This window comes from Lactuca sativa, chromosome 8 (assembly GCF_002870075.4).
Source record: "Lactuca sativa cultivar Salinas chromosome 8, Lsat_Salinas_v11, whole genome shotgun sequence".
Lineage (NCBI taxonomy): Eukaryota > Viridiplantae > Streptophyta > Magnoliopsida > Asterales > Asteraceae > Lactuca > Lactuca sativa.
Genome location: NC_056630.2, coordinates 6,188,204 through 6,214,162, shown reverse-complemented (window position 1 = coordinate 6,214,162; position 25,959 = coordinate 6,188,204). Strand labels below are relative to the sequence as shown.

General features: G+C 35.4%; 1 protein-coding gene, 1 long non-coding RNA gene and 1 other non-coding gene across 3 annotated transcripts; all 3 read right to left on the bottom strand.

Moving 5' to 3' along the window:
* Positions 1–2,028: 2,028 nt before the first annotated feature.
* On the bottom strand, positions 2,029–2,135 carry LOC111876988 (small nucleolar RNA R71). Its single transcript, XR_002845206.2, has one exon. It is a non-coding gene; the product is annotated as a small nucleolar RNA R71 (small nucleolar RNA).
* Positions 2,136–13,554: 11,419 nt separating this feature from the next.
* LOC111876032 (AAA-ATPase At2g46620) lies at positions 13,555–15,598 on the bottom strand. Its single transcript, XM_023872558.3, has one exon. The coding sequence runs from the start codon at positions 15,210–15,212 to the stop codon at positions 13,701–13,703; it is 1,512 nt and encodes a 503-aa protein (XP_023728326.1). The 5' UTR covers positions 15,213–15,598; the 3' UTR covers positions 13,555–13,700.
* An 8,571-nt stretch (positions 15,599–24,169) lies between these two features.
* Positions 24,170–25,617, bottom strand: LOC128128065 (uncharacterized). The gene is made up of 3 exons (XR_008225671.1): positions 25,446–25,617; positions 25,024–25,092; positions 24,170–24,283 (listed from the first exon to the last, which is right to left on the bottom strand). It is a non-coding gene; the product is annotated as an uncharacterized LOC128128065 (long non-coding RNA).
* Between the last annotated feature and the right edge of the window lie 342 nt (positions 25,618–25,959).

Genomic DNA, 25,959 nt, shown 5'->3' with positions numbered 1-25,959 from the left:
GACTCGACGAGTCGATTCGTATATATAAAGATAACTCCTCAGAACGATAGGGGAGGAGTCTGGAACGATTCAGAAGAGTTTAGCTGCGATTGAGAAGGCAGAAAAACCCTAGAAGACGACGAAAGAAGCTAGAATTCAATCCCGAAGAGTAATTGAGGCAAAATTTCATCATTCCACTTATTCTTTTGTTTAATCATTATGGTTAAGCAATTTGACTTTGTTTGTTTGCTGTTATTTACTTCAATTATGAGCTAAAACCTTTAGACTTCTGTTTGGGGATACAAAGTTGACAATATGGTTTGATTGAGTGGTAGGATTAATTCTAAGTTGGTGAATTTTTGTTATTTTAGCTTGCTAAAGAACCTTGTGTGTGAATAATAATTAATTTTCTGTTAATAGGAAGATAATTGATTAGCATGAACATCTATTGATTATTAACCTCATATGCTATGTGATCACTATGCCATATGTCTAGGATTAATGAATATGAAACTAGAATTAATAAGAAAATTGAGTAAATCCATGTTCAAGCTTGTAAGATGACCATCAAACAAGAAGTTAATTAAAAGAATAAATTAGTTAACTATTGCAAGTCTAACTTAACCCGAATAATTAATCTAGTGAATTTAATTAAATTAGACAATTGGCCACTGTTTAAGTTAGTTTATTTGCTAAGGATTAGGGTAGTGAATACGAATCTAATCACTTGAATCGGTAACCAACGAAAGAATTAATCCATTGCACCATTACCTTGAAATTAACCATAGAATCAACTAAGTTGAACTAAACAAAAGTTCCTTTCCAATTATTGAATCTAGTTAAGTCTTTATTTTCTAGTTCTTAAATTAGTAATAGTTAGTAAGTTTCTAGTCTTGTAAAACTAGATAAAACCCCTATTTATTGATTAACTTAGATAAAATTAGTTTTAAATTTTAATTTACCGTTCCTTGTGATCGATACCCTGCTTATTTAGCTATACCACAATTGATAGGTTCACTGCCTTTTGTGTGTTATTTAATAATTAAAAGTAGGTTTAAAACTAAGTGAGTTTGCACACATCAAGTTTTTGGCGCCGTTGCCGGGGAACGGTTCTAAATTAACATTAAATTCTAGTTTAATCGATCCTTTGTGTGGGATTTATCTTACACAAAGTTATTTAAGAAGCAATTCAGTAAGTAGAATTAGTTTTATTACAATTTTGTTTTTAGAGTAACTAGAAATTGTCTTTTCTGTTTTTGCCTTGAACTCGCCGAGTGCACTCGTGCCGACTCGGCGAGTACATCGCTGTTTTAGTTTTAATTTTTTATTTTATTTTTGTTCTTTTTACGTGTTTTCTGTTTTGTTTACAGTGGTTTCATGACCCGAGGATCTGATACACCTCTGGTCTCCCCTCTTGAAGACCCAGAATCCGCGCTAAGGAAGAGCAAGGGCAAAGCCGTTGGAGAATCCGCTTCGTCAAAGAACTCGCCACTCAAAAACCTCAAGTCCGTTTTCAGCAAGAAGAGGAGCAGCAAATCCGGAGCATCCAGTGCCTCTTTGACTATTGAAGACCCAATTCAAGAAGATATCGAATACGAGACCGAGGAAGAATAAGAACCCACATTCAAGCACGACTCCGAGTTTGAAGACGATTTAGTCATCACTATGGCTAATATCGATGAAGTCCCCATGGGGGAATGGAAGAAGAGGATGCGCGATGACACCGACCCGGGACTTGTGCAGCCCGCAATTCCCGTAACCGCTACTTTCGAACTAAAAGGCCATATTCTCGCTCAACTCAAGGAGATTCCTTTTTATGGGAAGGATCACGAAGACGCCTACAAACACTTGGACGAAGTGAATGATGTGGCCGACTACTTTAATGTACCGAATGTCCCCCGCGAGACCCAGCTTCTTCGCATGCTCCCAATCACGTTCAAAGGAGCTGCAAAGGATTGGTTAAAGTCACTTCCTTCCGGATCAGTCACCACATGGGCCAAGATGAAAGAGGAGTTCATTGATCACTTTTGTCCGCCCTCCAAAATAGCCAAGCTAAAGAAAGCAATTGCCAACTTTGAGCAACAGCCCGGAGAATCTCTTTATGAAGCATGGGAAAGATACAAGAGTTTGCTTTGAAATTGCCCACATCACGACCTCAATAGCCAACAAGAGGTCTCCATTTTCTACGATGGAGTCAATGTCACCACAAGGCAATTGCTAGATTCTCAAGGTCCGCTCACGAAGAAGGCGCCCCCGGTAATCAATGAGCTAATTGAAGAATTCTCTAAGCACTCTAGAGAATACCACAATCCAAGAAACGAAGTAAGTCGGGGAGTAGTGAACGCGACAAATGATAGCATAGCGGCAGTGATAGCTAAGCTTGATAGTCTCGATAGAAGAATGACAAAAATGGATCAAACAATCCATGCTATGAGGGTGGGATGTGAAAATTGTAGAGGGCCCCATCTCACCAAAGATTGTGATGTGGATGAGAATGGAAATAAGAAAGCTCAAGTCTTCTATTCAAGTGGCGATCGATACGACGAAAATTGGCGAAAACCTAAGAAGGAATGGCTCCCATACGAAGAGTATAAGAAGGCTAAGGAGGAAAAATACAAGCAGAAGGAGAGGGGACTATATCTAAGAGAAGAACCGATAGAAAAGAAAGCTGATTTGGAAGAAATGTTCACTAGATTCATAGCCGCGTCCGAAAAGCGACACAATGATCACGATGCTGCAATACATGAGACCAGAGACATGCTAAGGAATCAGCAGGCATCCATTCTCAACATTGAGAAACAGCTGGGACAGCTTGCACACCAAGTGAACGAAAGAAGACCGGGTCAACTTCCAAGTAATACCGAAACCAATCCGAGAATGGAGAATGTGAGTGCAGTGACCTCCAGAAAAGAAGAAATTTTCACAGATGAACAAAGGATCTCCAAGAGGAAGACAGAAAGGGCAGAAGAGTCGACTCTAGCAAAACCCGATCTGACTCGCCGAGTCCCTCTAATGGACTCGACGAGTCCGTGCGTGAATGATAACACTGTCAGTCCTTTAAAGCCATATAATCCCCCTTTGCCATACCCAATTAAAGCCATGCCTGCAGAAAAAGTCGAAGCATATAGAACCTTCATGAAGCATGTTAAAGCCTTACAAGTTAATATGCCGTTTGTGGAAACAATGCTCCAAACACCAAAATACTTCAACTTGCTAAAAGGTCTTTTTGCTGCTAGGAAAGATTTGGCTGAAGTCGCGGAGGTACTATTGAGTGAGCTGCCCGAAAAGAAAGGCGATCCGGGGAATATTATAATTCCGTGCCAGTTTGGTAATAAAGTTGTCACCCAAGCATTGACCGACTCGGGTGCAAGCATCAATCTGATGCCTTTATCTTTCTTTAAGAGGTTGAATTTACCGGAGCCAAGACCGGTAAATATGAAGATCCATTTGGCAGACAAGACAATAATTCATCCACAAGGCGTTTGTGAGGATTTCCTTATTAAAGTAGACAAGTTTATATTTCCGGTAGATTTTGTGGTGGTTGACATGGAAGAAGACCCCAAAATTCCAATCATTTTGGGGAGATCATTTTTAAACACCGCATATGCCTTAATTGATGTATGCGAGTCTACATTAACATTGAGGGTGGGTGATGAGTCCGTAATATTTAAAGCTATGCCAGAAGCCAAGCAAGAGGAGGAAAGAAAAGAAAACATCTCATTGATCCATTTGGATGATGAGATATTACAAAAAGAACTTGAACTTTTGCAAAAAGAAGATCCAACCAAGTTTCTACTACATTCTGGAGAGGATGGAGATGTTAACAAGGACTTGGAGGACTTAGAAAAGCTACTGGAAGAAGCCGACTCAGAAAACAACCAAGAAATGGTGGAATACGATCAGACTCGCCGAGTCACTTTACTGGACTCGAGAATACAAGTTATTTTGAAAGCGTAGATCAGCATTTAAGCTGGTGAGTTCATAAGTATTTAATGTCAATGTTTGTATAAGTTTGAATTAAAATGTTTGTAAATGTTCAATGTAAATGTTTGTATATGTTTGAAAACCCCCAGAAAATCCCATATTTCCTACTAGTATTAAAAGTAGTCTTCTACCTAGACCCGACTGTTTTGAATGTTTATTTCTCTATAAAGTGGATGTTTTTCCCTAATTTATAAATATCTTAACTAAAAAATAGCTTGCATTGACTTTCAAGTAGAACTGTTACTATATGAAAGTAATGGGAAAAGTAACTACTCAGGGGTCTTCAGAATTGACAGCCTGCAGTACTTATGTACCTGAAATCATATTTGTTTCCTTAAGGTCATAATGTGATGAGTAGTTCCCATACTAAACGTTCTCCCTACAAGAGATTATGGGAAACAAGAGTGACTTCCGCAACGAATTGCTAGGCCGTAATATCCACATTAAAGTTATATAATCATGAATACCCAATTAATTATCACCTTTTGTTTAAAAAAATGTGTTAATGATCATTGGTATAGTTAGATCCTGTAGTTGTTCCATCCTATAGCATCTTAGTATGTTCTTTCTGTTATAGTATCTTAGTATGTACTTGTATATGATAGCATTCTCTATGTGTACTTGTATATGATAGTATTCTCTGTTATAGTATTCTCCGTTATAGTATTCTCTGTTATAGTATTCTCTGTCTAATAATTGTATATGATAGTATTCTCCTAAAGTCTACCTATAATAGCTTGCTAGTAATTTATGTTACAGTATTCTTCTTTGTAGTATTTGAATGATTAACTAGTACTTTTATATCCACATATGTATACATAATATATAACTAATGTTTAAACGACCTTCGGATAACTAACCGATTACTCTAAGTACACATCCAAACAAGGAAAAGGAAATAAAGTGGGTTAGTAGTTCTAAGTCCTTTGAACATTACTTACATAACTATACATATATAGACATACATTTGACAATATATAAGTTAAAGAGGAAGTTTGGTAAAACCTTTTGAAGAGTTTAATAATAAATATGGATGACTTGATGTCAATTTATAAAACGATTTAAAAGTAGTTTGTTTGATAACACAGTTTGAAGTATATGAAATCCTATTGTTTGAAACACAGTTATAAATCACATGTGATTGATTATATAACTATATGTTTTCTACTTGTATTCCCCCCATAAAAGCATTTAAAATCATTTAAAATGATAGATTAAGGGGCATGAACTCACCTGCAGTGAGTGGTTTGGATGAACGGATGGTATAGGATGCTAAGTGTCAAGTGAAGACTTGAACACACACACGGATCCTATTTAACATATAATGACACATATATGTATCTAATTAGTTATTAAAAAACTAATTTAACAAGTATAGGCACCCTAGTACATGGAAAACACTTTGATTCAAGTGTTATAACCACTAAAGGTTTGCATCTAAGGGTTGTATGGCTTTGCTTTGGAGTTTACGGCCCAAGGTAATTTCCCCATGAGTTTACGGCCGTAAACATATGGTATTTTGTACTAATTTGTGTTATAATGTCTTATAAGTCATAATGAAGTGTCATGTGATCAAGTCTAAGCCTTAGGAAGGAATTAGGGTTCATATGCACTCATCAATAGAGTTTACGGCCCAAGGAGATTGCCTTGGCCGTAAACTCCCTTTTGATCTTGATTTTGTGTTGTTTGCAAGGTGTAAACTAAGTGATTTAGTCATATAACAACCTAGGGTAAGGGTACTTACAATATAGAAGCTTGTAAAGGTGTTTAAAGTCCAAGAACACTAGTGTGTGTTCTTGGTGTTCTTGGTGAAATGAATAACACTTGAAGATCTATCAAAATGGAATGATTTCATGGATGACATCAATGATCCTTACTAGATAAGGTGATATAACAACAAGTCAAAGGATGAAATACTTACATTTTTGGAAGATTGAAATGAAGATCTTATGATACTTGAGAGAGAGAAATGGAGTTTCTAGCCTTGAAATGGAAGAGAAATGAGGAAAATGATGTAAACTCATGTATTTAACATGAGTTCACGGCCACCACATGAGTTTACGGCCCAAACATGAAGGTTTGTCCGTAAACTCCCCATAATGGGTTTAAAGTTTGATTAGGGCACAATGGACTCAAGCAGATACTTCCTAACACCCGATTCTTGATTGTACTAGGCTTAGAACACTCAAACATACTCTAAACAATGTTAAAAGAAGGCAGAAACGAGTGTGAATTTGATTGAATTGATTAACTGTACAAGATGGAAATTTTGGGTTGTCACATATATTCTGAGGAAGGTGTGAGTATTGCAAGTTAGATGGAATTGGATAAGTGATGTACGCATGGGTTGCGGGTCATGGGCCGTGGGTTGAGTGCTTCATTGGGACGAGTGGTTCCAATTCTTGGACGGACCAGACTCTCGGGTTTGAGTTTGGCTCTGGTGGTGCGTTGGATATGCGATATGAGGTTCCAGATTCAGAGATGGGTTCCATGTTGAGGGGTATTGGTTTTCATTTGATGTCTTAGACCTGAGTAGGTCAGTGCTTTGGTACGGGAGGTACCGCGAAACACATGGAATTAATGAGCAGTAGACGATAGAGGTCGGGGGAGAGTCGATCTTTAGTTAGGATTGTAGTATTCGCTTGGGGTAAAGAGAAGTTCGTGAATTGTGTGTCACAACAGGCCGAGATAGTTGTTGTGAGAAGGAAGTCGGCGAGACGTTCTGGGGCATGCTTGGGGCAACCTTTGGAGGTTCAACTGATGGGTCAGAAGTTGACCTAGCGCTCAAAGTGTTGAATGAAATATTAGGTAGGAAACCGTGGCTTATGATTTTAGACGACAGAGGATATTTGTGAGTGAGCATGATTATTTCTTGTGTCTGAGGACAGGGCGTTGAGAGATCATTGATCCGGTGGGTTTCGATTGCAAAGCGGTGGATGGGTCTTTGGTGTAATGTGACCCTTTTAGTTCCTTAGAGTGTGATTTGGATCGTTTAGTATGTCTGGTATGAGTGATCGGTAGCCGATTGTTGTACCTTGTTTTGTGAGAATCAGAGGGGCAGTGAGTTATCTGGGCCTGTTATTCAAGGAGCGAATAACATGGTAATATCTTGAGAGGGCGGTCGGGATGTGGGTCAGGCCACTAGAGTTTCCAGATTCTAGAAAGCCAGAAGGAGGTATCTTAGTGACAGAGAGGTTGGTTTTGTTCCAGATTTAGGAGTTCCTGTTTGGATTCGGGTTTCCATGGAGAAGGATATCGGGTTTGGTACGAGATCCTTTCAGTGGTGCTTTTCGGGTTATAGGTTTGGAGCTATGTGTGGTTGTGGAGCGATTCCAAGGGCGAAATCTAATTCAAGTGGGGGAGAATTGTAACATCCGAAATTTCAGGTATGTTATCGTATGATTGAATTCTTGAGGTTTATGGAGTGACTCGACGAGTTGGGAGTCCAACTCGCCGAGTAGGGTCGAGTTTCCGTGTGGGATTTAATGAATGGACTCGACGAGTCAACAGGCAGAATCACCGAGTTGGTGTTGGGCAGAGAAACCCTAATTTCCCTGGGTTGGGGCCTTTATAAGGGAATTTATGCCCCCATTTCTGCCTCATCAGTTACCCTACACCCCTAAGAGCAAACCCTAATGGCTATTTGAGCTAGAGAGTGAGAGAGAAGCTCATATTGTGGTTCTTGTGCATCATTTGAGGAAGAGGATGAGGTTATCAAGCAAGGAGCTGGAGGTGAGGCTGTTGGATCCAGTGATTTCCTATCTAGAGCTCCTGAGGAAGGTATGAAGTCTTCACTTTTCTTCTTATTTTGGATAGATCTCATATCTATGGAGTTTTAGGGCTTTTTGCCATCTTTTGTTTGGGGTTTTGAGTAGCATGAGTTATCAAAGAGTCTAGACCTCAGTTCTGGACCTTGTGAGGTCCTTAGACTACTCCCATCCATGAATCATTTTGTAGTCGGTTGGCCCAAATAATATAAAAAATTAATAAATTTTCCAAAACCCCACCCACGGGTTTGGTGGAGCAACTTTTAGTTGTAGAATATTTTACTATATATCTTCACAATCACTTCATCTGAATTCATTTCAAGATCAATTATTTTTTGAATAATATTTATTATTTAATCTATAACTCGTTCAATTTTAAAATTATGTAAAAGGATTATAAAATTTATAATTTATTTTTGTTTATAGATACAGATACTTTCACGTCCAATGACTTTCTACTGTGGATCATTTACTTTTTTTTTCATAGATCACTTGCTTCCAAAATAAAATATTTATTTAAAAAATAATATAATAGAAAAAAGTTATAAGTTCTATTTATTAGTAAAAAATTGAATTTAGTTGGGTTGCTAATGGGAATGAAAAGTTAAATTTAGTTGGTTGTAGAGGTGGAAGTGAAAGAAATTAATTTTTTAATAGATAGTTGGGTTGGGTTTAGTTGTGAATGGGGATAGTCTTAGAGTCTAGGTGTCCCAACTTTATGCATCCTTATGAGGGTTTTTGGGCTTAATCATTCATGAAAGGTTTGTATTAGCATTTTGGAGCAATAACATCATGCATGAACGTAAAGATCGAAGCTTTACGTGCTTATTGAGACTTGAGACGACAGATCTAATGTTTGGAGTGATAGGTCTGTTTGAAATCGTCTGAATAAGGAATCAGATCGAAGGGACTCGCCGAGTCCATGGCCTGACTCGATGAGTCGGTGAGGGTTTGTCCCGATGGGTTTGATTGTGCGATAACTCGCCGAGTTGCGGGTCAACTCGACGAGTTGAGCTGGACCTTTTTGAGGCTTCTAGGGAAACGAGTGGACTCGACGAGTCGCAAGAGTGCACTTGACGAGTTGGGTCAAACATGGACTGTTGACTCAAAGTTTGACTTCTGTTGACTTTAGGGTTTGGTCAACATGAGTTATGGAGACCATGGAGGGGTAAAATGGTTATTTACCTAATTCAAGAGTTAAAGAGAGAAGAATAACTTTTGGTTGCCTAGAGTCGAGAATCAAGTATTTATTGAGGTAACTACCCTATGTGTAGGCGGTGGCTAGTTCGAGATTCGAGTACGGGGATGCATGCTTGTTGTTGACGTGAGTCTTCTCACTATACTTTACCTAGAGTGGTATTTATGTGTGACCAGAGGGTCTTATGTGTTTATTTGAGTACTGTGATATTATTGCATTATGTCTGTGTGATTTATGCTATGTGTATTCAAAGTTTACAGAGTTAGGGTCGGAGGGTCCACAGAGTTAGGACCGGAGGGTCCATCAGAGTTGTGGGACTGGAGGGTCCCACTGAAACACATTGACTGGAGGGTCTTACAGAGTTATAGCTTCGAGTGGCTAATGTGTTGTATGTGGTATTTTGGGGAACTCACTAAGCTTCATGCTTACCGTGTTATGTGTTATGTGTTTCAGGTTTTCTCAGGATCGCGGGAAGGCACCGGCTTGATTGTACACACATCTGAGACAAAGTTAATTTGATAGGATCCTGGAGTTTTGATATATATAGTTCTTGGATATGAGATTTAATTATTTGAAATTTTGACATTTTGGTGATTTTATAATTATGATAAATGTATTTTTAAATTCAAAAATTTGGTTAGAAATTTACGGTGTTACAATACCAAATGCCACGGGAACCCCCACGTGGTCTCAGTCTACTGCCACGGGAACCCCCCAGGGTCTTCCATGCAAATGGCATACTAACATAACGTATATTCAATTGACAATCTACATATCATAAAATGAGTCGGCCTTGGTGCCTTAGACCCATTGGTATGGTGAGAAGACTCACATCTCGAATGCTAAACTGACAAGCTAAGATCGGATAAATCCCACGCACTGCTCCAACTCAACTGCCTATATTCATCATGTGATTAACTTTTCACAATCCCGAAATACCATAAATACCCTCAAAGTCAAACCTGGTCAAAGTCAAGGTCAACGGTCAAGGTCAATAGTCCATGCTGACCTCAACTTGTCGAGTGCATCCAACAACTCGTCGAGTTCCACTCGAGTCCATTCCACTGAATCCCAAGTTAACTCGTCGAGTCACCTAAGTGACTCGCCGAGTTCATCTAATGTCCAGAAAACCAAAAGTTCATTTAGACCAACACTCTAATCCTTCACTACACTCATTCAGAAACTCGAAAACGGGTAAACCCTACCCCGACTCATCGAATCGACCAATGGACTCGACGAGTTCCTTCAGTCCTTTACTGTGAGATCTAAGGTCCCAAACTTCATATCCAACTTCCCTTAGTGCAGATACCACGTAAAGTTGCAAACTTTAAGTGCATGCAAGGCCTCCCAAGGCTATAACATCAAAACTAAGCTTCCTACAAGGTTTTAGTGCATGGAAAGGGCCTAAGCTGAACAAAGTGAGCAACTTTATGTCATTGAGGACCTAGAGATGCCCGGATCTAGAACCATATCCTTGTGATATGTCCAAATCCGAGTATGACCCCATTTTGCACCAAAAGTAACCATATTCTTCCATAAAAGGAGATCTAAGCAAATAGAGATCAAGTTAGCAACTTTTTACCTCTAAATGGATGCCAACAACAAGTAAATGTTGGATCCAAAGCCTTTTCCTCTCTTTAATCTCCTCAACCTTCAAGTTTCCTTCTCAAAAGCATAAGTTCCACCCTCCAAGGCTCACACATACTCAAGGAAGCACCAAAATGCGGCCAAGGTTACTTTCTGGACTGTAAGAACGATGAAGGAGGCTACAAATGAGCCATAAGTTCTTTAAATAGGGTACCAACCCCTAAAAATTAGGGTTTCCCTCTACAACACCTACTTGTAGAGTCGGGGCCTTCCGACTCGTTGAGTAGGTTCTAAGTCCCGCATCCACATAAATGATCTCTACTCGACGAGTTGGAGCTCCCAAACTCGCTGAGTCCATGCACAAAAACCTAAAAAAATAGATAACTTAATTAATACCTAGAACATGTGCTACACTTGCCATCGTTTTTCTCATGTGAAGTAGCATTTGAAATATGGAAGCTAATGGTGTACGGTCACAATTTTTCAAACAAAACTTTCGTTTTTAAATAAAAGGAAACACACCACTCAATCATAAAAGTAACATTCCAATTGTTTTGATAACAAAAATCAAAGTAATAAAGTCATAAGTGCGAAACATCTCAAAATCATAAAAGCAGATGCGGTGCAATCATGTCGTGTTATTCCCTTTGCTACTAAAAGTGACTGAAAGATTTAAACTTAAAACCATAATCACAAAGTTTAGTTAGTTCTCTAAGATACCATATATTATACAATAACGGATTCATCCCAACAAGTATATAAATAGGTCTAACCAACATAACATATATGCATGCCTAGCCTAACTGGCCTAGCTCAACAAACAATCAACATACGAACAAGAGTCACGAAAACAACAATCATACAATGACACTTAGTGTCTTATATTATAGTGAAAAGACTCACCTGAATCAAAAGTTATATATATATATATATATATATATATATATATATATATATATATATATATATATATATATATATATATATATATATATATAGACACACTAACTACTTCAAAATAGTAATAATAAAAAAATATCTAGTTAAAATATTAATAAATAGATCATTACAAATAATTAAATCATGCAATTCATATGAACTATAAACTATTAATTATTATATTTAAATAAAAGTTTAGTATAAAATATTGTTATAAACATACATATCTTAAGAAGCAAATTTATTAGAAGCTTTGAAGTTAAAGAGTTATTATGATTATAGGTATTTAAAGTTGAATAGTCAGAATATTAACAAATGTTAACAAATTCTTATTTTATGGGCAAAACCAAATCAGGAAAAGAGAGAGACCTCACCTAAAATTTCTACTCTCAATGTTTGACTTTTGCTATTTCATCTTAAGTTATGATAATAATATTGAAATGACAAAAAATATGTCCTTGAAGTAAAGCTGAGATGTGAACATGATTTCAATTAAATCGACGACAACAGGCAAAAAATCAATAAAATTAAACTACGAATCAAATAATAGTCAAAGATATGAAAGGAGTAATTTACTTAATAAAGTGCAACGACTTTTAGATCCAAAATAAAGTCCAAACGATAAATCGTTTCTTATTCAAAAGTAATTTTTTGTGGTAGTTTTCTTCAAAAAAAAAATTGATATTTAATCGTGTATGCCGACAAATAATGTTTTACTTGAACGATATGAGAATAATTAACGAATGAGACCCACAAAAGTCAAAAACACAAAGCATAAAAATCAATAATGTTAATAGATAAGTTCCATAAAATTGAACTACAAGTAGTTTTTTAGGAAATAAAATTTCAAAAAAATGTAAACACATATTTCATATTTTATTTAAAACATGCTGATGTTATGTATGTATACTTAATTCAAGTCAACTCTTTTGTGTACAATTCAGTGATTCACATACAACTCATGCAAATTTCAACTTGTCACATTGTTTGCGTCGATTTAAATGTTCTTTGTAGTTGGTACAACCAATGGCATGTTAAATATGAGCTAAACACCAAACATGCTTGTTTCCACCAATAACATTTTCCTTATGAATGTCTTTCCGAAAGAGTTAAACGGCATATATGACCATATGATATAGCAATCAACAACAACTGTTGAATTCATAATTATTGGCTTGAAACACTTGATTAAAACCAATTAACCGGTGTTTTTTATGCAACAATAAAGTTGGAATGAATTAGAATGGAACAAAAAATCTTGTTTATTTGACATATAGTAACTAATAAGAACGATATTAAGTATTTATTGTATTTGATATTATTTTTCCTGTTGATTTTTGATTTTATTTCATGAGAGAATGGTATTTTTGTATTTTCTATTGTAATAAATAAAATGATATATTATTACAAAATACTTCAATTTATGTGATTTTCAACAAAAGTTTTTTGATCAGATTTTAAAATTATAATTAATTTATATTTTTGTTGGGTTCTAAAAGTATTTAAAAATATCTCTATTATAATTTTATTTTGAGACTTTGTGATATTTAATTATTTTTTGTTTTTGTGAAAAAAAGTAATAAACATATTCTCTTTTGACTTTTTGAAACGGGGACACAATATACTTTTGCATGTAACTTATCAATCAAAATATTTTAATTTGATTAAAATTTACTTCGTAGAATAATGTCTTTGTTTCTATTTATCAGTTTAATGTCATTATAGAAACATAAATAACTGACTCATTTTATATTTTTAAACCAACCAAACATAATAACAAAATACAATAAGTTAATAAACTATTTCTATTATCTTAGATCCTTTTACATTTTGTATTTTAGTTTTATATGATTTTATTTATTATAATTTATACCAAAAAAAGATTACTAAAAATAATACCAAGCGAGTTTAAATATGCCAAAAATTATGAACGGATCAAATTTAAGATACAGCATCATATACAAGGTCAACTCAAGAAGTCAAGTAAATACCCCATAAATTGTCGGGGGTATTTAATATTTATTGGTGCCTATTTGTCAAATTCGTGAATATCTTTTAGTAACATTATTCTGATTCCGACTAATTAATAAAAAGAAAACGAAAGCTGAAGTAGTTTTCCTTTCAATCTAACCCATATAAATATCCCAAAATATTACATTTTTAAGCTAACACAAACAATAAAACAAACTTTTGTAATAGAAAAAATATAATTTGTACAACAAAATATCTTCAGCATGATTTCATGCCTACAATTTTCCTCCTCCATCTAAATCCACCGATTCTTTTCGACGACTCCTACTTTTCAATAATCCATATAATTTTTTAAGTTCCTTTCCTGTATGACCATTTTCCATACAAAATATACCGGTTTCGCTCGACTCGTCAACGGTTCTTGTTGAACCGGTGGCCACCAATCTTGAAGACATATCAACTAACCCATCAATAGAACCGCTATGGCTCAAATTTCGTTGAGCCCCGGCTGACCCGGTAACTGAACCGTTTTGACTTAATTTATGAGATAGTCTGAATTTCCCACTTAATCTGCTATCATTGTTTGTTTGTAAAGCATTGATAACCGTTTTAAGAGCTCTTGTGGGTGACCCCCGGTTCGATATCATGATCTCACCGATCTCAGCCGGGCTCAAGCTCGCCCCGGTTTGGAAAATTTCCTCAACTTGTGGGAAAAGCTTGTGTTCTTTAATCCCCAAATGACTATTGGCAAGATTTTTGAATGAAGAGAAATCACATAAGGGGAAGTGTATGTGAACGTCTATTCTCCCAGGCCTTAGAACCGTTGGATCGATCTGATCTTTACTGCTGACCGTGAAAACCATTACGCGCTCTTCACCACAACATGAGATGATCCCATCCATGAAATTTAAAATTCCAGATAAACTCACAGCCGTTGATTTCTCCACCAGATACCGGTCCAAATCCTCTACCACAATCATAGACTTGCTTGTCGTCTGTAACAATAGCAGTTTCAGATCCGAATCGCCGGTGATCTTCGACATATCCACGTCGTACACGTCATAACACATAAACTTCGCCATTCCGGCGATAAAGCTTGATTTTCCGGTTCCCGATGGGCCGTAGAGTAGATAACTTCGTTTCCAGACACGGCCGAGACGGTGATAATATTGTTTCGATTTCAAAAACAATTCCAAATCAGACTTCACCTTGTTTTTAAACTCGGAATCGATCATTCCTGTGTCGATCGTCGCCGGATGTGTAAAGGGAATCGATTTCCATCTCCCGTTCTTCTCCGGTTCGTTTTCGGCGTTGATGTACAGTCTGACTTCGTTACTCTTCTGCTCGATCTCATCCGCGACTTTATGAATGTGTTGAAGATACGTACTTAAAATCCTCCGTTTCTCCTTCCTTCGTATCTTCAACACGAAACAATCTTTTTCGATCTTCCAATAGACTCGGGATCCGAGAAACGAATCGGGGAAGACCTGGTCGGCGTTAATAACGAGGGTAATCTCGTTTGCCTTGTTATTCCCGGAAAACAGATTGACGAAATCGGAATCACCGGCGGAAGGTAAGGAATTAAGATAGAGTAACACTTTGTGATGAAGTTGATTCTCCTGCATATATTGATTGAATTTAGGAATCTTGTAGAACTGGTGCGCATGAAAACACTCCTCCAAAAACCGCCATCGATTTTGCAGGAAGTGTCCGATGGAGGTCCTCGATAATATTCGAGGAACCAACAAGAAACCAACGACCACAGCTAGCAAAAGTATGAGAAACATGATGATGTATGATAATGAAATTAAACCCACATGAACTATAAAAGAAGGGTTATAAAGACGAGGAGGATGACGTTTGAAGGCTTAGAAAGACGGCTATGCCGGACTAAGAACGGGTCAAAAAGATGGGTCGGGTCAAAGATGGGGTTTCGTTTGGGAGACGAAAATACTTAATTGGAAAAAGGAAAAGAAAATGGAAATAATGTAAGCGTGTGGTAGCTACTCGCCTAATGATGATAATCATGTGCGTATGGCTGTCATACCAATTAGTTGAAAGGGGGTGTGGCCTGTGAAGGCGTATTTTCAGGGTACAACTCATGATGCACTGTATTTGTATTTAATTGCATGTCCAGTACTCATAATTATATCTCCATCTGCCTTCCTCCTCCTTTTTCCAAATTTGATAAGAATAAGAATGCCGGATCATAAAGATTAACAATTAAACTATTTTGTCATAGAGTCAAAATTCATGTAATTCTTGAAGAGCTTTCTATATTTTCTCTTATTCATTTTTTTTATGTTAATTAATAATATTATAATACTACATGAAAATCCCATTTATTTGTCATTTAATAATATATATATGAATGAATATGACAATAAATAAATAAAAATGTATGAGAATATCTAATTTATATTTGAATTACTTTATCTGTTAGGTAAGGGAATCGTTGGGATTTATGGATTCCTTTTCAATCAAACGCTTCTATCCATACTTGCAACTCCGAAAATTATTCCCCCATCATCTCCTTTCAACCGAATTAATCCCCGTTTATTGGATTTATAGATTCCTCAATTTTCTAAGCAAATGTTTACCATACACAAAAAAACAATTAGTAATTATGTTTGTCTCCAAACTGATAGATTGTATAATGGGTGTATTTTTTTACCTGGTTATACTCACAAATTCATATTAATAACATGACAATCACAATAAAATGAGTGATTGGGTTGTTGGACCTCTTGATTTTGTCGGATCAACCAGATTCTTGGAAGTGGAATTTAGTTAACTCCGCGAGAGAACATATAGAAGGTGTTACCGTGTAGTTAAGTGTTGTTAAGACTAGATGGTCTAATTATATCCCGATGAAGCTTAATATACTTACTTGGCTGGTTTTGTTTATTTGGATTCACACTAGAATTAATCTAGTAAATAAAGGTATTGATATTCCGTCCATTTTGTGGCCGATGTGTGCGGCTTTCATGGAGGAAGTAGATCACATGTTTGCAGTGTGTGAAGTGATCTCCTAAACTTGGTCTCCGCTTTCCATTTATAGTCCCCCCCCCCCCCCCCCCCCACACACACACATCTTTGGTCGGCGTAACCCTTCCCGTCATCATCCCCGACCGACGCCACTGCAGTTATGTGTTTTGTCTTTTGTTGATTTCTTGGTTTTTGCTGATTTGACTGATACATTGAACACAATGACTTGCGATTTTGCTGCTTTTTTGTTGATTTTATTGATTTTGTTGTTGTTTTGTTGATTGTAGAGTTTTCTGATTTTTTGATTTCTGATTTTGGTGATCTTGAAGTGTGTTTGAAGCTACAGAAAGAACTTTCCTTGAAATTGATTTAATGATTTATGATTTTACTGATTTTGTTCAATTACTGAATTTTTGTTGTGTTTTTACTTTTTATTAAAAAATTAGTTTCAAAAACATAAAATTTAGACAACGAAAGACTTGATAATTTGAATAACATAAAACAAGTTTATAACCACCAAGGATCAAAGAAGAAAATAAAGAAAATTACAACTTTTATAGTTTTTTGGATCCTTTTGGGTGGCTTGAAAGTTGATGGAGAATGATGAACTTTAGAAACACCAACAATATATCAACTTGATGTAGAATGCTACTTCTTTTATATAAAACTCTTAATACTCTTAAGCTTTATGTTCTTATCAAAATAAGAACATAAAGAGAGTATCGAAAAGCAAGTAATCTTCATATGTTCTTAACAAAACTAGAGAGAGAGTGAAATGAAGAGAACAAAATTCGATTTTTTTTGCATGGGTTATGACAAATGAATGAAAGCCTCGCTTTATATAGAAAATCTTTGGTCCACAAGTTCTTAACACTTTAAGAACTCATGCCCCTAAAGCCTATGTGTTCTCCATGTTTCAATCCATTCCTTTCTTTTGAAAAATTAATAAAAGGACCATCACTCCTTATTTTAATCATATTGTCCATGCTTGTCTTTTTAGAAGAGTATTCTTTTCATTAAACAAATGAAGAGCCCATACTTTCTTTTGTCTAGCCTTATTTCGAAATTATAAAGGCAAAAGAAGACAAAATTCTTTTATATTTTATAAACCAAGTTTATAGAATATAAACTTTAATTTTTTGGTAAAAGACAAAAGAATTTATCTAGTCCAAAATGTTGTGCATGACTTATTAATTCATACCATATGAATTACATAATGTTACTTGCTAATGAAAATTATTATTTCCATAAAACAAATAATTTTCAATTAATTATAAGAGTCTATTGAATATCAATTATATTGATGTTATGATTATATCCCATTATATCAAAAATTCAAAACATTATATAATAGTTGTTTTTATAATCTTCCAATATCCAAATACAAAATCAAATCAAAATCTCATTTCTAGAATAATAAAGTCTTATAGCTGAAGTATGACCATTCATACTTAGCTCAGAAGAAGGGCTTTATTAATGGGTTTGACTAAACTTAATTTGTGTGAATTCTGCGAATACTATCATTTCCATATTTGACTTTAATCTATGTATAGTTAAATATCTTGGAGTATATGATTGGTTTTCTTCCGTGACATAAAGTCTCTTAGCTCAATTAAGTAGACTCTCGAAGTCACAAAGATTTCTATGTGATTCTTGAATGTCAGAAATCAACATATTTTTCAATGGACTCATTTATCCAATCATATTAGATTTGAATTTCTAAAGTAGTGTATTCTTATTTTGTAGTATATTGTGTCATTTTGTTTTTCTTGGACCTCATTCCAACTAAACTTACTATTCGTTCCTCAATGAAGTCATAATCCAGTTGTAATTCATAATTATATACATTTGCTTAGGAATCATAATCTTATGTAGCTCTTTACATGAAGATTTTATTCTAAACTAATGTCTTATATACATTCTCTTTGTTCTTCCAACGTACTCTTAAAATGTTCTTATAGTCATCCGGTGACTAAACCATGTATTCAATTGGTATATTATGATATGTTCATAGCATGATCATATATCAAGTCTTATGCATAGCATGACATAAATGATGGATTTATTTTCCAAGCAAATTGAATATAAATCATTTCAGCTAGTTAAAGCCTATGAGCTAGGCCCTTTTTGAGGTTGGCTCAAAACTTAGTGCCCTGTGACAATACCAAGATTCCTCCAAAGGGATTTTGTATCTTGATCCCTTTCAAGATATTGTCCATATATGCATAAAGATGTAAAACCTTTAACATTCATTTTATCTATCTCTATAGATTTTACAGTACAAGAATGTATCTTGTGATGGGTTTTATACAAAAGAACATCCTATGTGCTTATGCAAACCCTAAAGCTTGGATCTAGGTTTCTCTATTGTACATGCAATTCATCCAAGACTTACGAACCCTAGATCTAGCATACATATTTCAAAATTATCATATAAGATCAGATCTAGATGATTACCTTTACAAGAATGGCTTGAATCTTCTTGTCTTGGAGCTTAGAGTCACAAATGCCACTCCTCTAATGGCTTACAAACACCACAAGCAAGATAATGACTTATGAAAAGGAGGAGGAGCACCAAAAACGACTAAGAACCCTAAAGGATTACTTCCACACATTTTTGGGGCCTTAGGGGTTCCTTATATAGTGAGGCTATTAGGGTTTTGAACTACGAAACCCTAATCTGACCGCTTAGGCCTTAAGCAGCCCTTGGACTCCTTCCTTAGAAGCCTTGGACGAATTCTAATGAGTTTTCCCATAGATTTAGTCCACTCCAACTTCTATGGAGTCCATTAGCCCAATATTCAACTATCACACAATTGACAGTTCTAGTCCCCCTTATTTATTTAACGTCTTTTAGCCACATAATTAATTCTTAATTAATTCCTGTTTAATATTAATTAAACAATATGATTTCTGGTTTAATATATTATTCATATAATATATTAATAAACCAAAATAACCTCTCTCTCTCTCTCCACAAATCATCCTATCAAGTTGCTTTGGTGAAGGCAACCCAAAAGGACCATGCACAACCGTACTTACCAAATATAGTTACGGGCTTAGACACTAATCCAACAGTTGCCCACTTGGATAAGTCTAGTAACTATAAATGCAAGTATTATTTGATTAGCAATCGTAGCTCTCAAAAACGTTGTCGAACTCTGATCTTATCAGCAACCTGTCCTTTAGATAAGGGATCATATATTCCTCCATTCTAGATATTTTATAGACATGAGACATGGATTATAATCATTCTTTCAGTCTATTAGTTGTTTCCCGATTTATGACGACTGACAACAGACTACAATTGAATACATCAACTTAGTCCTAGCTTAGCCAAGCGCTTAGGGTGTCATCACTAAATCATCGAGGGGACCCACATATATCGCTTTTATCCCACTTTGGGTAAAAGGAACGGATAAAATTTGACTCAATGCTCGCTTATACCTACTCATCAAATCACACACAACAATATGTTTTATAACACCAAGTTACTAGTGCATTTACATATTATCAATGTGCAACCGACTTGCAGAATACAACTCAGACATCTCGGTTTCAAGAATATAAGATACTATCGTATCACCAATCACTCGTGATAAAATCCATGAAGCAATCCAAGTGATGTGGGTTTAATCCAATACTCTAATCTTATAGCAGCACTCATGAACTCTGCAACAAACTTGTGCCATGTCTAAACAATTTAGACGATCTACAGACGGATTCATGACAGTCTTCATTCATACCTACTTCCAAAGTATGAGCGACCGTGGAGGGTTTGAATAATCTTATTATTCAGGAAGTCAAAACATGCGAATTGAAACACAAGAATAATACTAATCATGTATAGCCCCAAACCTTTGAGTATAAATAAAACATTTTTATTTAATCACCATATTGATTACTCATTATTTGTTGTTTCGGGTAATCAACTTCTTACTTGAATTATAACAGCAGTTGTCCCATGCACCAAGCATGCACACTATGTTTACCTATGGTCCTTACTTTGTGAAATAGATCAAATGAACACATTTCCAATGATGCTGATTTCACAATTCCTAATCCTAATCATTAGTGTGAGAATACAAAATTTTCGCCACTACTAGAATATGTTAGATTCTAACATTTTATGCAACGGTCCTTTCGTAATGTCACTACGCCAAAGTCACCAAGACTTTGACAATGAAATTACAAAGTACTCTGTTGGAGATTGTTACAAGACAATCTCGCAGATGTGAATTCTCACATTCAAAGTACATTCCTTTGAACATCCTTCTTGCATAAAAGTTTCTAATCTAGACATAAATTTTTAATGTCCAACTCCCAATAAGGAAACATTTCAATATTTGCCATATGACAACTCATTCTAAATAGAATTTTATCTATTCATAATAATGTCAATATGGTCGATCCATGATTATACTTCCAAATGTCCACAAGCGACCAATCCTTGGCGAACCTTAGATTGTCTTTGACAGTTGTTTAATTATTTTAGACAAATCTGGTTCTAGTCCCTTTTTCCCTCTTAATGCCCTAGGTATTTGGAAAATTTTAGAACGGTCAAATATTACAGCATATGCAATCGATCCTATACTAGAAGCGTATGGGACACGATTCATAATGTCTTGCATAAAAGCATGATACTTTATCAGCCATTTGCCGTAATATTTCTATTTGCCACCTTCTCTCCCTTAATTATAGCAAAACAACTTTTCAACCCCTACAACTTTGCAAAGTGAAACTTTTGTTTTCTATAATTAATATTTCCAACTTGCAACACTTAAAATAATAATCATGCTCCCACTATCATGATGATTATATCCATTCCAACATAACATTTATGCTTCCACTAGCTTTGACACATATTCAGAAATCAGCTAAACTTCTAGAAAACAATACTTGTTTACTTCTAAAGTTCATTTTTCTAATACGATATGCTTCGATAAGCCTTTATATAAACTTCTCAAACTCATACACCTTCCCTTAGATAGCTCATATGTGTGTCTAGACCATTTTAGAACTTATAGTAATAAGTCTTAAATGTTCAAACTAATTGCCAAATCTCACAATTTGAACTATGAAGAGGGATGTCGTAATCATGATCGAATTTGATAATGTAATTTACATAATCGCTATCTCCTTAAAATCTTTCTTAGTGAAAGCGTTTCCTCATAATCACTTTCATGAAGGAGAGAAACCTTATGACACTTAGATTTTATGGTGTATGTGTTCCTATCAATGTGAATTTGTCGTAACCACAATCATAAGATAATGTTTGTGACAATTCCAAACTCTTATAGACAAAACTTGTTCATACTTGATTTCTTGCCATCAAGGGTCCCACCATTGCTTCCAAGTTATTTAGCAGCTCACCTATACTAGTCAATGTTCTTTCATTGAACAAGTTTCTTGCCTTATGCAGTCTATTGAGAACTCGTAGAATTCATATGCATAGTTTACTAAAATGGAATGGCACTGAAACAAGAATACGCCAACACGATAGGTTACAAACCTCAAGTCGTTTGCTAGTTTTTAATAATAGGTTTACTCTTGATTAGTTCTTGAAATTTTTCAAGATCTTTAGGACTCCCATTAATCTCTTGACATATAAGATTCTCTTGTCAAGAAACATTTCTTGACAAACAAATATTCAAGAGTTAGTGTGGATTCTTATCAAGACAAAACACTACACACAATTGGTATTAGTTGGTCTCTGTCTTATCCAAGACATCACAATTTACCAATTTCAAATGTGCAAGAGTAAGAAAAAACAATTTTCTACTTCATATTTGAAGAGTGTGTTAGAACTTCATAAGATGTGTTACTCAATTCACAATATTGGAGTACAACTCTAAGACTTGATTTTGGAACGAAGTATGACTCATCCTTTTTTTATTTAACCATTTCAACAATTTCTGATTCCTCTTCTTAGCCATACTAGTGCACTAAGATGTCCTTAGAAGATTAATTGCTATATGGTTTCATAATCAATAATACGCTCATAAAACACGATACAAAAGTACTCTCCCTTCTACTTCGATTGGAGAAACTTTTATCTTTTTGCCTAATTGATTCTTCTTATTCGTTCTGCCATACATTGAAACTTTTCAACGATTCAGAATTACACTTAATCTTGTAATCATAACCACATTTACTAGACTTTTTAGTAAATCATGACGAATAATCTTATTGTTCTTTGTAGTGAACTTGAATAGTGCACAACATTATGTACCAATTCTACTAGTCCTTCACTTGACTCTTTGTCAATGAAATAGTCTTAATTTTCCAAACATGAAGGTTCTCATTCATCATACAATTCAAGTTGTAGGATTCCAAGTTTCTATCAAATTGAAACTCGGCCGACAAGAATCTTTCCCTATTTAGTAAATTCTTGATATTACCACAAATAACATAACTAAGAATCACATCCATTTCAACATTGCTAAAACTAGAAACACACAAATGGCAATTTTCATTCACGCCATTGCAAGGAAATATATAAATAAAACAAACCAAAATTTATTTTATTTATAAAAGGTGCAGAAAAACTTGTCCTTACAATGCAAATCAAATGAAAACTACACTATTACATATTCCCAAACAATCTATCTTAACTCTAAAAGAAGCAGCTCCAAAAAATCCGATTATCAAATCAAGCGATCAAAATCCATTTCTTCGTGATCAGACTCAACTCACTTCTTTCTTTAAGCTTCCTCTCTTTTCTTCGATCCTACAAAACATCGAAATTCAATCTTATCACATCATGTATTAAGAATCAAAAATAGGAACTTATAGAGTTAGTTAATGGATTTTACCTGAAGTAGAGTCATACGTCTTGACTCTCCCATCTCTTAGATCTCTCAGGTAGACAGGAGAACTTTGTCTCCAATGCCTCTTCTCTTGGCAATAAAAGCAAATTGACTATTTTGGAACAACACATGGAACTACCTCAAACTTTGCCTTTCTCTTATGGTCAAACTTTTTGACTATGGCATGCCTTTCGTTGCCATTTCCTATGTTGATGGAGGTTTGGAAGGCAGATCTACCAATCAACTTTTCTTCTCTAGTGCGTAAAATCATTGTTGATTCAGCAGCAACAAGCAAATAGGTGAGATCGATGAGGGTCACGTCGTGGTTTATCATATAGTACTCTCTTACGAACTCACTATATGAGTCAGGAAGTGATTGAAGAACCCAGTCAACATCCAACTTCTCACAAACAATGACTCCCAACATTCTTAACCTATTCAATATGCGACTTCATCTTTAAGACGTGTGCACACACTGACTTTCCGTCTTCATGTTTACTTGCCAAAAGAGCTTGAGTGAGCTTGAACTTTTCAAGCCTTCGAACTTGTGGGTCAGGGAGAATAATAGGAGGAGGTGGAGGAAGTGAAGAATGATCTCTTGTTCCTCGATCGAATCGTGGAATATCATCTTCGTGTGGAAAGCTTGTTCCAAGAGATTTGGGAAGACCATAGTTAGAATCAGACATCTACAAAACCGGAGAAAATTCAAGTTAGTTGATTGAGTCCTTAATAAAACACTCAAATGAGATATTAAGGCTAGGACCCAACACAATATTCTATGTGACATCCCCATTTTCATGGCCAGAAAAGACCGATGTTGTTTATGCTTTATAAAAATCAGAGTACTTCATTTTATAAAAATGTTGCGGAATTTGTTCCCAGAAAAACATGGTAAATACGTTATTAAAACATTTTCGAAGAAACGTATTTATTTCATTTTAAAACGTTTGGGATGTCATCGTTAATACAGAAACATAAGCATAAACAGAACTTACAATTATTTACACTAGTGATCTACATCTCTTTAAATCTCTCAGTGTAATGTCACTTCATATCAACACCTGTGATATAAATAAACTGAGTGGGTCAGGTTGGGAAACCTGGTGAGTACATAGGGTTTTCAACCCACAATAATATAATTATTATGTTTAAACAATCAAATAATCAACCCAATTACCCATCCCCATTATCTTCTTTATTCTTAAGGATCTACCCTAAGAATCAGCTATTTCTCATTCATTCATTCCTAAGGAAACAACATGAAGTCCATTGTTGCCAATGACACTTTGGTCAAGCGTAGCTGCTAATCTTGTCACTTAGGCACAGCTGCCAGAATTGGGACATTTCCTATGAGGCGCTTCTGCCGGTATTGACCTTTTAACGCCACTGTCATGGTCATAAGGCTCCCTATTAGGCACAACTGTTGATACGGTCCTTAGAGCGCAGCTGCTAGGACGTTTACCATAGATCTAAAACATCTACGGGTTGTGGCGCAGCTGCCAGTGCTCATCTATAGGGTACTTGGTCCACTGCTGCCAATGTATTACCTATAGGGCACTAGGTCCGTACTACTAATGTTCCTCTATTTCAGCTTTTATCCCTCATCATTCATCTACCCATGTTTTACGCAACATATTTTGTAGATATAAAATACTTTATACAGTTTACATCATTTAAAACATGTATAAAAATCTTTCACCAGCATAGACAGCAAGTATTAAGACAATATGCACACATAACACGTAATTTATATTAAAATACTTCATATCTATGTGTAAGATGAAAGGGACCATGCACTCACTTGAGAAGGTGGTGACTCGGTACTCGGACAACGCTTCGTTTACTTTAAAATAATTTCCTTCGACGAAACCTAGTATTATTACCACTAGATTTTAGTCTAAGATTTACCGTGACTAATTATTAGTCTTATTATTATTATTATATAAGCGTTTAAACAATACTTTCCAACCACTATGTACAGACAGGGGCCAGACATAAAACACCGGAGGGCAGGACCATTTTGGCATATAGCACTTCTGAAATCCAACAACCCTATGCGGCCCTTTAAACCAGATTCCCCGTACCGCGAGTAGTTAAAAAGATATTATAACGACACTTATATAATTCATAATAATAGCTCAAATATTTATTATAAATTTATAATAACAATACTAATTTTAAATATAAACTATATTTAAAATAGGATAAGCATAACTTACTTACAAGGGGATTTTAGCTAGGAGTCGGGCTCTGTAGGGGCAGAACTTCGTCGCTGAATCTTTCTAAGAAAGATTCGTGCAGCGCTTCAGCGCTCACCTTACTATACTAAAACTACAGAAAGAGAAGTCGAATCACGAGGGACCGAAATGCTCGGGGGATAAGGAGAGAAAGACTCTTGAATCAAGAGAATGGTGCAAGAAATATGAGAGCCCAAGCCTCTTATTTATAGTAATTGAATTTACAAAAACTACCCTCCATAATTACTTAATGACCTTATAGTTATATAAACAACTAAACACCCCTTTATAATACTATTTTAAATAGATTTAATGATATTTGCACTAAACTAATGTCGAAAGAACTCAACATTAGTCTTATAATGACCGCATCGTCGATACCTTTCTAATGATATATACATATGTATATATGTGTGTACGTATATATGATTTATACTTTATTTTAATACGTAAATATGCTATTATAATTTGTAACTCGTTCATACGAACTCCGTTTTTGA